This window comes from Athene cunicularia (genome assembly GCF_003259725.1).
Source record: "Athene cunicularia isolate RWA chromosome 9 unlocalized genomic scaffold, athCun1 chr9_part1, whole genome shotgun sequence".
In the NCBI taxonomy this organism is placed as follows: domain Eukaryota; kingdom Metazoa; phylum Chordata; class Aves; order Strigiformes; family Strigidae; genus Athene; species Athene cunicularia.
This window is the reverse complement of record NW_020799110.1, coordinates 14,431,748-14,445,999: the sequence shown is the minus strand read 5'-3', so window position 1 is coordinate 14,445,999 and position 14,252 is coordinate 14,431,748. Positions and strand designations below refer to the sequence as shown.

General features: G+C 52.8%; 1 protein-coding gene across 1 annotated transcript in view; it reads left to right on the top strand.

Moving 5' to 3' along the window:
* XXYLT1 (xyloside xylosyltransferase 1) overlaps window positions 1-6,082 on the top strand; it is a 34,255-nt gene extending 28,173 nt beyond the window's left edge. The window contains exon 4 of the mRNA XM_026854992.1: window positions 4,946-6,082. Coding sequence (XP_026710793.1) covers window positions 4,946-5,342 — 397 coding nt within the window. The 3' untranslated portion in view covers window positions 5,343-6,082. The remainder of the gene's footprint in view (window positions 1-4,945) is intronic.
* The last annotated feature ends 8,170 nt before the right edge of the window (window positions 6,083-14,252 follow it).

Sequence of the window (14,252 nt, the reverse complement as noted above, 5' to 3'; positions counted from 1 at the left end):
GCTGGCAGCAGCGCAGAGCAGCATGGCGCAGTGTGCTCGTGCCTCGTTGCTTATCGCACAGGAAAGCGGCATTTGCCAGCAGCTGCAGCTGGGGATGATGCCACTGGCCGTCTGATTTCTGGCTCAGGAACCAAAAAACATGTTTAGAGGTAGCAAGAGCATGCACTTGTTGTTTTAGTTGGTGTTTGGGCTGGCAGGGCTGCTGTCAGAGTGGTGCAGAGAGGAACGGCCAGCAGCCCGTGCCTCCCTTCTGCATGAGGAGCCCCATGCTTGGCTGGATGGGGCTTGGGGTTTCCCAGCCCCTGACCCCCGTGAGAGAGGCTTGGAGACAAAGGTGCTGACTTGCTGCTGCTGCCCGTCCTACCCTCCCAGGCAGCTGGCCCAAACTCTGCCAGTGCTGGCAAATGGGAGCAAACCAGTGAGTTCCAGCAAGGAGTTTACTGGTCCAGGGATGTTTGTTGCATCCAGAATCTTGCAGATCCCTGATTTTTGTGGCTTTATTCTATGGCTGTTGGCTTTACTTCCTTCTTTGGTGAGGGAGAGGCTGTGCAGCCTTTCTGTCTGGGTACCACGCTGCTCAGGCACATGCACAGTGCACAGCAGCATTTGGAGCCCCCACAGCCTTCCAGGAGCATCCTCTGACCGCAGCCACCCTGGGGTTGGCCCACCATCTGGTTTCACTTCATGTCTTTTTTGACTTGTCTTCCCAGTTCCCCAGCTGCATGGGGGGGTTCCCAGAGGCTGTCGGCGTTTTGGAGATGTGGCTGCATGGGGAGGATCCACGTTCTCTGCAAGGCCAGCGGTGGCTGTGCAGCTGGTGTGGCAGTGTTGCAGCCTCTTGAACATCTCAGGTGGATACAGGCACACAAGCCCAGTCTGCTGCCTGTGGGGCCAGTGCTTTGGGCTTGCTGTTGGTCACCCAGCTGGCAATAAGTCCTCCACCCTGACCTTCCTGACAGCAAGAGCACCCTGCTGCTTCACCAGTGGTTTTCAGGTCATCCCACGAGGTTGTCTGGTAACCCAGAGCTGAAGTAAGTGATTGGAAGTTCATGGGTTTGGACAAAGTCTTCTCCCCACCCAGCACTTGCCCCTTGCTGTACCTGAAAGTGAGAGAAGAATCTGCAAAATACAACTGATGGGTGGAGCGGTCCCTTCTCCCCCTGGCAGCTATCCCCAGTGAGGTATTTTAAAAGGTGCGATGGCAGCTCTGCAACCTGGGTGACCGCCGGCCTGTGAGGCCGGGGAGGTGCGGCCGGAGCGCCCTGCACTGGGCCAGCAAGGGAAGTCCTGGTGGAAGCAGGGATTTTTATCTGGGCTGCCTGGGCCCGGCATTTGAATGCTTGGAAATGCTCTTCTCCAGATGTTTCCTAGCACACGCCGGCTCTGTTTATAAACGGCTCCTCAAAGCAAAGCCCGTTGGGGCTGCAGGCAGGCGCTCACGGCAGTGGCCCTGCACGGCTCCCCCGCACCTCGCTACAGGGTCGGGGGCCCGGGGTCACCTCTTTCCCCTCCTGTCTAGAGGGACCAGGGTGGTTAACAAAAGCCCTAAATGCCTCCTCTTCCTTTCTCCTCCCCTCCTCCTGGCCAGCAGCTTCCTGCCCCGATGCATCCCAGTGGTGGCCGGCATCTTTGAGCTGCCTTCCTGGCCTGGCTTTTGCTGCCGGGGGCATGGGGAGGGGGTTACCCCACAGCCGAGGCAGGTGGCACTCTGAACTGCCTGTCCCAAGGGAGATCCTGGCTGCTCCAGGGGCTCGGGCAGGGAGACGTTTCCATTGCATCCAAGCGGGGTTTGGTTCCTTAATAGTTGTCTCGAGGGGGGTCTGCAGCCCCAGCACCCCCTCCCTGCATCCTGGCAGCATGCTCAATAAGCTGCTGCAATGTCCCCCTCATGTTTTGCCACAATTTGAGATGGGTGCCAAGGGGTGGTGCCGGGCAGGACAGAGTGGCACAGGTCACAGGCTGGGTTAGCTGTGTGGCTGGCTGGTAGCTGTGCTCCCCAGCCCCACCTCCTCCGAAGAAAATTAGGCTCTTGTACCTGCCACTCCTTCCACTTCCAGCTGGGTGGACATGCCTTTCAACCACACTCTTCTCTCTCCTGGTCCCTACAGAAGGACAGTGCCAAAACCCTCGTTAGAAGGACAAAACCCAAACGAAATCCTGGCTAAACAGATGCTGCCAGTGGCCCTGCCAGAATACTCTTCCCTTGGTTGGCCAGAGCCCAGCACTGAAAGGGCTGCGGTGCGGTGCTGCGAGCAGGTTCCTGAGCCATCGGTGCTGCAGGGCCACCCATAGCTCGTCCCATCCTGGGTCTTGGCCCAGCATCACTCCCTGGGGACGGCCCTGTCCTCCCCCCAGCCCCGCTCCCCCTACGTGCGGCCTGGGGAGGATGGATCCGTCATGTCAGCACCGGGAGGAAGGGCTGAACAATTGCTGCTCGTCAGTCTGTCTCCTCTCCTTGCAGAAAAGGGGCATGTTGCTCCCTTCTTGTTATCAGCCGTCACCGAGTAATCCGCTGGGGAACGGCACTGCTGAAAAATTGAGTCATTTGATACAGATCTGCTTTCTCCCTGCCGTGGCCTGGCAATGCTGAGGGCTTGGGCAGTGTGCTTTTGGAGGTAAGAACATGAAAGGAGTCGGCTCTGCTGCTGTGGAGCTGGACAGGTGCCTCCCTCTGCAGCACTGCTCCCCCTCTCCCACCTGCCAGCTTCCAGCATCATTTTGTGGACATGGGGGTGGCTTTCCTGGCACTGCTAGGGAGAGGCAGAGCGAGCGGAGTATGCAGAGGTGAGCTTGAGCCAGTCTCTGCTCAGAGCCCTGGTCCTGAGCACGTCGGGAAGATGATCAGTGCAAGGCTGGGTCTTGTTCTTGCAGGCTGAGCTTCCCACCGATGCTGTGTGAAGAGCACTTTGCCCTCCTGTTCTCATGAGCATCCACAAGTGGTCTTTGCAGTGACCTGGTGCCTGTCCCCAGGACATAATTGCTCTTTGCAGAGGCAGAGCCCTTTTTATCCCTTCCCTGCCTTTTAGATCAAATGAGCACTGCTGCCTGCGGGCTCCGATGAGGCAGCCAGTCCTCCACTCCCCTTCGCCGGGAGGCGTGGAGATGGGTGCTCGAAAACTGAGCCCTTATTCCATGGAAAACTGGCACTTAGAAAAACCCTTTCCATCCTGAATCAGGTGAAATGGAATGGTGTGAACACCCTTAATGAATTTAGAAATACCAGAGGTTTGAATCTAAGGCATCTAAATGGAAAGTTGTAAGGAGGTTGTATTGTGTGATGGTTGTGGTTCTCCAGGTCAGGAAGTAAAAAAGGTGCTCACGGTTGACATCATTAATAGATCCACATTTTCTGAGGCCATAATTCTGTTGGTGGCTGTTGAATCCTGGCTCTTGCCTTGGCCGGTCTCACAGTGCTGTGCTGGGGGTCCAGAAGACAGACCAGAAGGATGGATTTAATAGTCTGATCTCTGTACAAGCTATAGGATTCCTTGAGCAACTGTTGGAGCTGAACACAGCTTCTTACAAGAAAAATTTCAATTTAAATGTTTGAAGTGGAGGAGTACCCACTGTGACTCTGGAGCTGTCCCAGGGCTAATGTCCCTGCATCTTCCTACATCTGAATCAGCCCAGCTTCACCTTCCAAGCATGTGACCATTTTAAACCTTCGGGTGCTAAATCCACACCATCTACCAATAAATTCTTGTTTCCTTGAGGTGTGTGGTGACTTTGGTCAGTGTCTGACAGACTGAGAGCTACCAGCAGCAGGCTTGGCTTATTCTTTCTAACAGTATCTGTCCCCAACATCTTCACAGTGAGGTGCAAAGAAAAAAAACCAAAACCTGCTGTAGCTTTACCTTAAGTGTTAGGGCTGTAAGGGAAGTGCAGTGCTGGCATCCTGAGCTGTCAGATGGTGGGGTGGGGGCTGCAGGTCTCTCCTGCCCTCCTCCAAACCACAGGCTTGGCAGCAGAGGATGCTGCTTGGGGGCAGAAAACTTTCAGTCTGAATGGGAAATATTTTTGGGGGCAGATTCAACCCCAGCTGCTTGGGTAATACCATGGGATGAATTCAATTCCTGCAAGTGGGAGCAGCTGGTATGTGCATTGTGGGGTGTGCTCACTGCCCCAGGGCTGAGGAAGGAGCCAAAAAGGCTGCTTGTTTAGGTAGTCTAACCTTTTCCTATTTGAATCACCCTCTGGAGTTAGGTCTCTGTATTGCTAGACTTGCACTGCTCTCTTCTCCTTAGCAGCTGGAAATTAGGTGATGAAGATTGCATCTGCCAGAGCTGCTACAGCTGAGCCTTCCTAGGGGTGCATATGCTGAAGGCAGTGAGTGCTTGTTTAGCTAACGAGATGTTGCCATTGGCTTTCTTTTTTATTTTTATTTTGAAGAAATATTTCTGCCACTCAGATTTATTTTGAGCCTTCTTTTTGCACAGCCTCAAACTGGGGCCCATCTTTGATCCAGAGCTTCCCATAATCAAGTAATAATAATGATGCTGCAAGCTCTGCTGCCAACGTCCTCTTAACTGCAGGACATTTTCCTGGCGTCTACCAGCCGTGGGGGCACTTCTGGTCGTTCGCCCTAGGCGCTGGGATGCCATTTCATCTCCCCACACAGCCGTGTGAGCAGTCACGCGATCCTCTGTCCTGTTGCCTCACCAGAGAGATCCTGATAGAAACAAAAGGGGCTTTAGGAGAGAGCAAGAAGAGTGGTTTGAGGTCTGGGCAATATCCTGTGCAGGGGGCTGGAGAGAGATGCAGCCCACAAAGCACCAGGCTGCTCTGGGGGCCTGGGTGCCTCCAGCCCGCAGAAGACAAGCACTGTGAGATCCCTTTGATGGGCGGTAGGTCCTGTGCTGTGATTCAGACCTGCTCAGACTTGAGGTGGCCGCTCTTCGGGCTGCGCTCCCTGACTCCCCTGTTCCTATTTTTCCTCTCTCTGCAGGCACACGTTCTGGCAGTATCGCCGCGAGAACCCTCAAACCAAAGTAGGGGATCCCCCTCCTGATGGGCTGCCCGGCTTCAACAGTGGTGTCCTGCTCCTGAACCTGGAAGCCATGAGGCAATCCAAGCTCTACAACCAGCTGCTGGAGCCCACCATGGTGCAGAAGCTGACAGAGAAATACCACTTCAAGGGCCACCTCGGGGACCAGGATTTCTTCACCATGGTGGGAATGGAGCACCCAGAGCTCTTCCATGTGCTTGACTGCACATGGAACCGGCAGCTCTGCACGTGGTGGAGGGACCATGGATACAGCGACGTGTTTGACCAGTACTTCCAGTGTGAGGGTGAGGTCAAAATTTACCATGGGAACTGCAACACCCCAATCCCTGAAGACTAGAGCATCTGCCACCGCCAGGAGCAGCTCTGACTGCAACAAGCCCTGCAAAGCCATAGTGGCTGTACCAGCAATCCTTCAGGAAGGCTGGCCAGCCCGGTTCTGTTGCATCCCAAGGGGATCCCTAGGGATCCCAAGAGCGTTCAGTATCCCACTGCCTGTAGCCTCACCCCTCCAGGAGGAAGTGCAGTCCAGTAGTTGGAGCAGGACATCCGCAGTCACTGTGCCCAGGGCTCAGCTCCTGGCTCTGCTTAGGCAAGTCCACAGTGCCTGTCTGTGCCACAGCCACTGGGGCGTGGGGACCGTCGAGGGGCCATCAGGTCACTGCTGCTTTTGTTCATGGCAGGGTGCTGCTCCCTGGTGCTGTGCAGCGTTGCTTTGTCTAGCGATCAGCAGGGGTCCACAGCCAGGCAGCTGGGTTTCGCTTTGGCATCCCTTGGTGGCCCATTTCTGCACCTCATGCAGACCATCCGTCTGGTCAGACACCATCCTCAGGTCATCTTCCTTCTGAAGCATTCCAGAAAAGCGAGAGGGTTTTAAAGACTGAAAAGCTGCTTTAATTTGGGTTACTTAGAAAAATTAAATGCTAGATGAGATTTAAAACCTTCCATTGGTTCTTCTTAGCAGTAAAAGCTTTACTGCCCTATCTTGTCTTAAAAGTGTTCAGTGTACCAATAGGTTCATTTTTTTTAGCTTTGCCTTTAACCTTTTGTACAAGAATAAAGCTGCAGATGTAAAACACACACAGCTGTTTTTCTGTGGCACAACTGAAATCCTGTGCAATAGGAGGTTTCATATGCTTCTTATCATGATTAAAAACTAGTTGATGTATATATCCATTGGGCAGTTGAAAATGGTGCCCCGTGTAGATTATCTCTGTGCTTAATACCATGCCTGTCCCAAGCGAGTGAAGCAAATAAATGGGCTGTCACATGCACCGGACTTCAAAAAAAGATCATCCTCACCACAGCCAGGGTTGGTTTGGAAGGAGCTGGGAGCTGCCTGTGCTATGTATGAGTGGTCTTCAGGCCTGAGCGCTCTCAAATCCTCCCAGCTGGCCCGGCTGGCACGTGCAGGCTCCTGCATAGGTCTGTCAGCAGAGGTGCACACATGCATTAACCCATCTTCAGCCCTGCTTTTTTTTAAACCAAGCCAGCGTGTGCCTGTGTGTGCGTCTGTGCATGCATCTGTGTGACATGCACGTGCAAGAGAAAGGGATGGGGACTTAATTATGGCTTAACCTATTAACAGTGTGTGCAGTGTGTGGCAGGAGTTTCCTGGGCTCCTTCCCCTCTGTCCGTGAATGAACTTTTATCTGTACCGAGGGAGAGGGTCTCCTCCCTCTGGCTGATGTAGGGGGAATGGCAGGCTGCGATGTGGGCTGCAGCCCTAATGCTACCTCTTTGATTTGCTGAACCAATCCATTTCCAAATAGCACAAAAGCTCAGATTGAAGTTTTTTCAACATCCCCAGGGAAGGAGCAGCAAAGAGGTGATTAAAGGTGAGTGAAAGTAGCAGTAGCCTGCTGTATTAGACTCACATTTTTACCAAAACCCAAGGTGATCAGGCCTCACTGGGCAAGGCAACCAGCCAGGGTGCTGGAGGCTGGAGCAGAGCAGGATTTGTGGCAGGCAATGCACTATGATGATGCACCCCGAAGGACGAAGAGGGTTTGCAGTGCTTGGCCAGCTGGAGCTGCTGCTGTGCCCAGAGAGCACGTCCCCTCCCAGGGACCCCGGAGGGAGGCTTTGCTCAGGTAGTCCCTGCTCTCCCTTATGTGTGAGCTGGGTGGGGACGTCCCCACATTGTGTGGCCAAGCAGCCTGGGAGCCACCCACCTCACCCTTGCCCTGGCGGTGCCATGCTGCTCTCCTGAGCTTGCTGGGTGAAGCGGAGAGAGCAGGGCTTCCTGGTGCAGTGTCACAGTCCCATGGTTGCCATTGGCACTTTATCACCACCTTGGTGTGTCCCGAGGCCCCTGCGATTTCCCCGAGTGGCTCCTGGGGCTGCCCCATGTGCACAGCCCCGGCCATGCCTGGGATGCTGCAAGGATTCAGCCCTGCACTCGCCAGTCAGGGCACGCCAGTGGCACCAGTGACACACGGGCCTCGCGTGCCGGGGCAGGGTCTTGCCATCAGTTTGGAAATGGCCATGCTGGAAATACAAGCCAGGTGGCTCATGTCACCGGCCCTGGGGAGCGGTGGGGTGATGAGCAAATGCAGCTTTTTCCCAGGGCTGGGCAGTTCTGGGGTGGCTCTGGGTGTTGGGTCTGGCCCAAAAGCACCATGATGGGTTTGGGATGGTATTGCCACAGGGTGATGCTGAGGCTACTGGCTTTCCCTCTCTGTGGAGTCCCAGGGGCTGCAATGGGGGTACTCTATGGCACCAGGCTGAAAACTTTTGCTTAGGTATTTCTTTTTTAAAAATGGGGGGGGTTGTGTTCAAAATGGCAGTCCACTGGGAAACTCACTGCCTTTTTTTCAGCTGGGAAAAACAGTAAGTGAAACATCTAATTCAGCTCAAGATGGTTTGCCTGGGCACCGCAGCCAGCCCCGCGGCGCAGGTCCCCACGCAGCGGTGCTGCCCCAGCCCAGCCCGCGCTGTCCCTGGGGCCATGACTAAGCACCGCAGGCAGCACGGACCCGCACGCACGCACTATATATAGACTGCATGCAGCCGAGGCCGTGCTGCCTGTGTAATTACCTCCCCTACATGCCCTGCTGATTGCAGGCACTAATGAGCTCAGCTGCAGAAGCTGCTGCCGCAACCTGGGGCTGGCTGGCGTGGGGCTGCCAGCTCAGCCTTTTCGAAGGGTGCTGCCACAGGGCCCGCTTTGGGGCAGAAGCAGGGCTTGCTGTGCTTGGCCGGGGTGGCAGCATCCCTGCGGGCACCGCCTGCACGGGGAGCCCTCGCTCCCCGCAGACAGTTCCTATGCTTGGTGCCCAGCTGGCTGGTGACTGCTGGGCCATCCCGTGCCCTTCCTTTAGTGGTAATTCATGGCAGAATGGGAACTTTCTGTCCCCATGCCTCCTCGCCCCCTGACACTCTCCTGCTGTGCAGCCCAGCCTCAGGGAAACGCTGCTCCAGGGGCATGAGGTCAGAGCTGAGCATCCCCTCCTGGTCTCCATGGCACTGGCTGTTGCAACCAGCACTAGCAACTGACAGCCCAAGCACAGTAAAAGGTGCTCAGAAAGCATTAACCAGCACCAGTTTGCCACCGGGCACTGGGGGTTTGCTGCAGGGTTTTGGCAGCAGCTCTGGGGCTGATGGGCAGCTCCTGGTCCGTGGAGGCTGGCACCATGTCCTCAGGCCAGTGCTGGTCCCCTGCCTAGCAAAGGGGATCTGCAGACTCTAGAGCCCAGTTTTGGGTTGGTTTGGGGCCCCCTGAAGATACAGCAGGCGAAAGGCATCCCTAGGTGAGCAGCAGGTGGGGACATGTTGCTGTGACACACAGTGATGGGGGAGACACTGCTACAGGGAGCAGGGGACCGGCCCCGCCAGCACAAGCTGGCTGCAGGGGGCCATGGGCATCGCGCCCATGGGAGAGCTGTAGTGGCCCTGGCCAGGGTCCGTGAAAGGGGATGGCAGGTTTCACACCAAAGTTACTCAGCCCAGAGCTCCTCTGACATGCCTGTGGACTTCCTGCTTCTTGTCTTCTCACCCTCTTGATCCCAGCGAAGTGCTGCTCATGCCGACAGCCCTATGTTTTTCCAGGATGGAGAAGGAGATGGAAGAGCAAACGAGTCTCCTTGGACTCTTTGTAGAAGATCAAGCTGTGGAAAGTATTTCTGTAGCTTAAGGAGAAAATTCCATTTCTTTTCTTGTATTGTTCAGCATTCATGAGAAATTCCACGTAGAGCAAACAGTATCCCCTATTTTCTGGCCAGCTTTGCTTTCAGCCCTGCGCTTGAGCTCCATGGGATTTTTGCTCTCCTCTCCTGTGTTTCGTAACGCTGTCAGTGTTTACTCTCTTACTCATTTGTACTTCTTTCCCATTTGAAACGATCAATTGTTGGTATAAACTCACCTAGGGAGCAATTACTGTAAGCCTAACCCAAACAGGCGCTGGGGGTGCTCCATTAAGCAATATAACCACCCTCCTCTCTCTGCTGCTCCCAGAGGATACAATATTTACTTTTCAGCTCTCTCCTATTCATACCGAGCGCACTCCGGTCAGCGTGCCAAGAATAACACAAACCATAACAACGGGTTTAAGCACTAAGATGGAGTTCCTGACTTTGCAAAACAAAGAAAAAGAAAAGAAGCCAACCTATTATTTTGCCTTTGCTAAGAAATGCCTGGCTGCAGCAGAGCAAGCAGGCACCGGAACCACCCCTCTGCCTTCAGCAAAGCCGTGGGCAACATGAAATCTACCCCGAGGAAAAGCAGAAAGAGGCAAAAAAGAGCAGTAAGCCTGAGATGTGGGTAGGCAGCTGCAGGCTTTTTTCTTTGAATGAAGATTTTTATTTGGTTGCTGCATTGGTTTGTGAACTTTTTCCTCGAACGCTTTGCAGAGCCATGGAGGGACATGTTCCCTAGCACATTGCTTGTGAATATTTCAGCCAAGTTTTTAGTAGCTCCATCTCTGACCATTGAGCCTCCATGGCTTAATTACTAATTGCTAAGAAATTACTGCCCAGTTTTGTTAGTGTTTTCAGAGCTGTCAGGGTTCAGTTTGTGCATTTCTCCTCCAGAAATTACTTTTTAAGCTAAACAGCTGCTAATGGGGGGAGCACTTGGAGCAAATTACCTTACTGAGATACTACAGAGGAATTAGCTATATTGTACCTAAAGTCTCAATGTTAGTTTAGTCCATTTGCCTCTTGGAAGAAAAAGTTGAAACAAAGCAGTCTGAAGCTGCCAGAATTAGCCACAGGTTTGTCCCTGGCCAGAGGCTTTGGCGTTGCCCACTTGGGGAAGGAGATGCTCAGATTTGAGGAGTGTTCCTGAGATCCAGATGTGTTTTTCCTGGGGCAGATGTTGCTCGCACCACTGTTGTGGCAGGCAGGAAACCATGCCCTGGGGCTCCAGCTCCCCTCCAAACAGATGGGCACCCTAGAGCTCTTTCTCCCAGCTCACTTGGATGGATTTGTCACCCTGCAGCCCTGGCAGGGCATTTGTCCCTGCTGCCAGCATTCACCAGCACAGCCCCAGTGACAGCTTCTCCCACTCCTGCTCAGCCATTGTTTAGCAGAAATTTGTGCCCCTGCTGGTGTCAATCCTGAGGCCATGCAAGCCATGGGCTGCCCAGAGCCCTGTTCTCACAAGGCACCACATGAATATCTCCATTTATCGCCTACAAACCACTCACTCTAAGTGCATTTTGCAGATCTTGAAATGTTCAGGACTGTTGTCATAATGCATATCCTCCCTGGAACTGGTCAGGATAAATATACCCTTTTAAGTACTGAGAATAATCTCAATTTAGGGAACAAAATGCTTGCAGATGCCCTGTGGCACATGGGACTCTAGACAGTGTGTCAGAAAGAAAATATAGGGTTTTTTTCTGTATGCATTTTACTTTCAAACTCATCTTTTTCTATGCTGGAGGACTTTTCTGGCTACCTGGGGAACACAGCAAAGACATACCCTTCCAAAAAGATCTGCCATGCTCAAGAAAGAGGGAAGTTTTTCTATGAAATGCTTAAAAACACCAGCAGCAGTAGGAAAAAAAATGAACAGGCGTGTGAAATTGAACCTGTCAGCTGTGGAATGGGGGCACAGAGAGCTGGCCAGTTAAAGGATGCTCGGGTGAACTGACAGGCCCTATAGTCTTGCAGCAAAGCCAATCTAAAAGCATTATCTAGAAAATGGGGATGAATGGTGACATGGCAGAGCCTGCCACTGATGCTGAGCTGTTCAGGAGAGGGAAATGTACAGGTGATGTGGAGAACTGCAGAAAATGTGAGTGATATGGAGCAGGTAGGTACTGAAATGGGAACTGTAGTAGTGCAGACACGGAGGGACATAACCTGAGGGTACAAGGAAGAGCCGGGGAGACCAGGAAGGGGATCTGGGAGGCGGTATAGGCAGCTCCCTGTTGGCATATCCCCTGGTTCCTCACCTTGCTGAAGCAAAGCACCTGAGTGCAGGGAGGACTGGGATGGGATTTCCCTCTGCTTGCTGCCCGCACCAAGCTGTGTCCTGGTGGGGTCATGGAGGGATCCACTCCAGCAACTGCTCCATGGGCACAGGGCAGGAGAGCCACTGCCTGCTCTGCACCAGCAGTGGGCTGCGAGGCTGAAGCTGCTGGTCTGTGCTCTGCCTGGCTGTGTGTATCCCTACAGGCTGTGTTTACAGAGCCCCAGCTCCGGCCTTGAAAACGCCCTCGGTCTCCTCTCTGTTGGCATGCCAGGGCTGGCACAGGGGCTGTTTCCTGGGCACAGTGATGTGCATAAACTGTGGGTGCCTCCTCCTGTCACACCGACTGCAGTCCCTGTGGCAGCAGTTATCAATGGATTCTACCAATGAGAAAATATTTTGCAGGGGAAATTCTTGGTCTTTCAGTACCATCTCAGGGAAAAAATGACCAGGATTGATCATGATACATCTGCGAGTCCCCTGGCAGAGAGGCAGAGACTCCACTGGGCACTGCAGAGCTGGGATCGGGTTGGAGAGTAGCAGCACACCTCTCCGGGGCTTGAAACAGCATTCAGGTTATGGACAAGGATGGTGCAATTGAGGAGAATCAGGAACATTTGCACCCTCTCCTGTGAACAAAAATGATTTTGCAATTATGTATGATCCCTGCTTAGTGACTTGGGAAGATCTTAGTGCTATAGAAAAGGCAGAGGTGTCCAGCAGCAATTTTTGTCTGGTAATGGGAAAAGGTGTCCTGGCATTGTAAACCACTGCACACAGCAGAAGGGAAAAAGCAGTGACTGGAGTCCAGCAGGGTTGGAGCATATTCCAGTTAAATTGCAGAAATAAACTATACTGCCTGTGCAGAAGGCAAGGAGAATGCTAGTCCTGTGCCAATGTTCAAAGCAGAAGGCTGGCAGCTCTGAGCTAGCAGCTTCACTCCCAGGTTGGGCAAAAGGATGGGAAAACTGGTGTAAGATTCACTGGACAGTAAATTTTCCAGGTCATCAAGGTTTGACCTGGAGCAAGAGAGCAGTGAGCAGGGCTTTGGACATCACATTTTAAGAAGATGTAGTAACTCATCTAGGAGAAAATACCATTCAGTGAAAGAGAAACTGGAGGCCAGCATGCTGTGCCCGTGCTGGCACACCACTGTTTCACATTTTCAAAGCAGCAGACATTGCAAAAATAGGAAATACAAGAAGTCAGTGCTATTAAACCAAATGTAATGAAATATCCTATCATGAGTCGTTTACTTGTAAACCTCAAAAATTTTTCAGCAGATGCCACTAAATTTCTTTTGACAGTCATTGCTCTGGTGAAGTTTTTCCAGCAAGAACAAGGAGGATATAAAATGCACAGAGTGTTTCATCTTCGCCTTCCCTCAAGAGCTATGTGTAATAGGATGCATTATCAAATAATAATAATAGAGGAAGTATTTAAATAATGCTGGGCTGTGTGGTGAGTTCCAAGGCAGTCATATACTTGTCATAAAAATGGAGTACCGGGTTCTTAATGAATTAATGTGTCAGCTGAATTTGGGCAGGAGCACCAGGCAGGCTGAGTGGTTGCTGGTAGCATCACATACAGATCTGAAAAATGATTGTGGTCTCCAGTACAAAGTTACTGGTGTTTACAGTTCTGCAGCTCCTCCTGCCCTTGGGTTTCTGCCCCCTGTGCTCAGCCAAGCCTCCCTGCAAAGGGACCATATTGTCCTGATTTTAGAGGGGAAAAAGAAGCAGAGGCTGAGAAACCACTGTCTGACACAGAGCCAGAAGGGAATTTCTACGTTTTCTGACTCTCCTTTCAGCTGCCGGTCCCAAATGTCCCAGACTAGAGTAGAGGGGCCAGGAAGCTGACCTGGGAACTAGGTGTCCTGGGGTCATGTGGCTCCTTTTCCCTGTTTCATTTTCATATCCCTCACAGGAGAGTGATGCCCGCCCTGCTCTGGTGGGATGGGCCAGCTCAGCAGGTACCCAGCGCATCACATGCACGAGGGGAAGGACTTGGGGCAGGGTGCTGGGGACACGCCTCTAAAAGCACCAGGAAGGGTGCACATGGGCACCCATAGTGCTTTGGAGAGACCTCCTGCAGTCCAAAGTCCTCCTGGAGAAGCAGCAACACTAGAAAGTGAAGTCTGCCTGCCCCCAAAATCACATCTGTGACAGGACGTGGAGTTTGAAGCGCCACTGTGCTCAGCAGAGCAGGAGTGCTGTGGGCAGACATGAATTATATATAATCGTCTCAGCTACATTTATCTTTCTCGAAATAACTTTGCTTTTTGTGGATCAGTTGTCTAAAAACCATAATTGATACTCTCAGAGCCCTTTATAGTTGCTTGTAGAATAACGACCTTCTGGTAATGCAAGAGCAGGCGTGGACCTGACCAAAGCTCAATCAGTGCTGAGGCCAGCAGCAGGGACTGGGCTGACGGAGAGGATGTTTGTGGGTGCCCCACACCTGCCCAGGAAGAGCGTTTGTCCCACGGGGCCCACTCTGCAGGCACCCTCAGCGGCTGTAAGCTGCAGGGAGGGTGCTGGCACGTTAGTGATGTGCAGGGGGTCCCGGCGCTGCTGCTGTGCCTGCCTGCATGCATGCTGCCCATCGTGGTTCCTCCTACAGATCATCCAAGTTCAGACTGCTGTCAAATTTCAACACAGTAAAATGCATGCTAGTTCCTCCAAATTCCAGATGTCAGGAGCACGGGTGAACCCATTCATTTTGCTTGCAGAAGCCAGAGGTTACAGGAGGTCCCCTGGCAGAGTAGTGAGCCCTGATGCTGTCTGGTTTTAGTTAAGAGCCAAGTTCATTTGTTTCTTTCTAATTTTCCCCT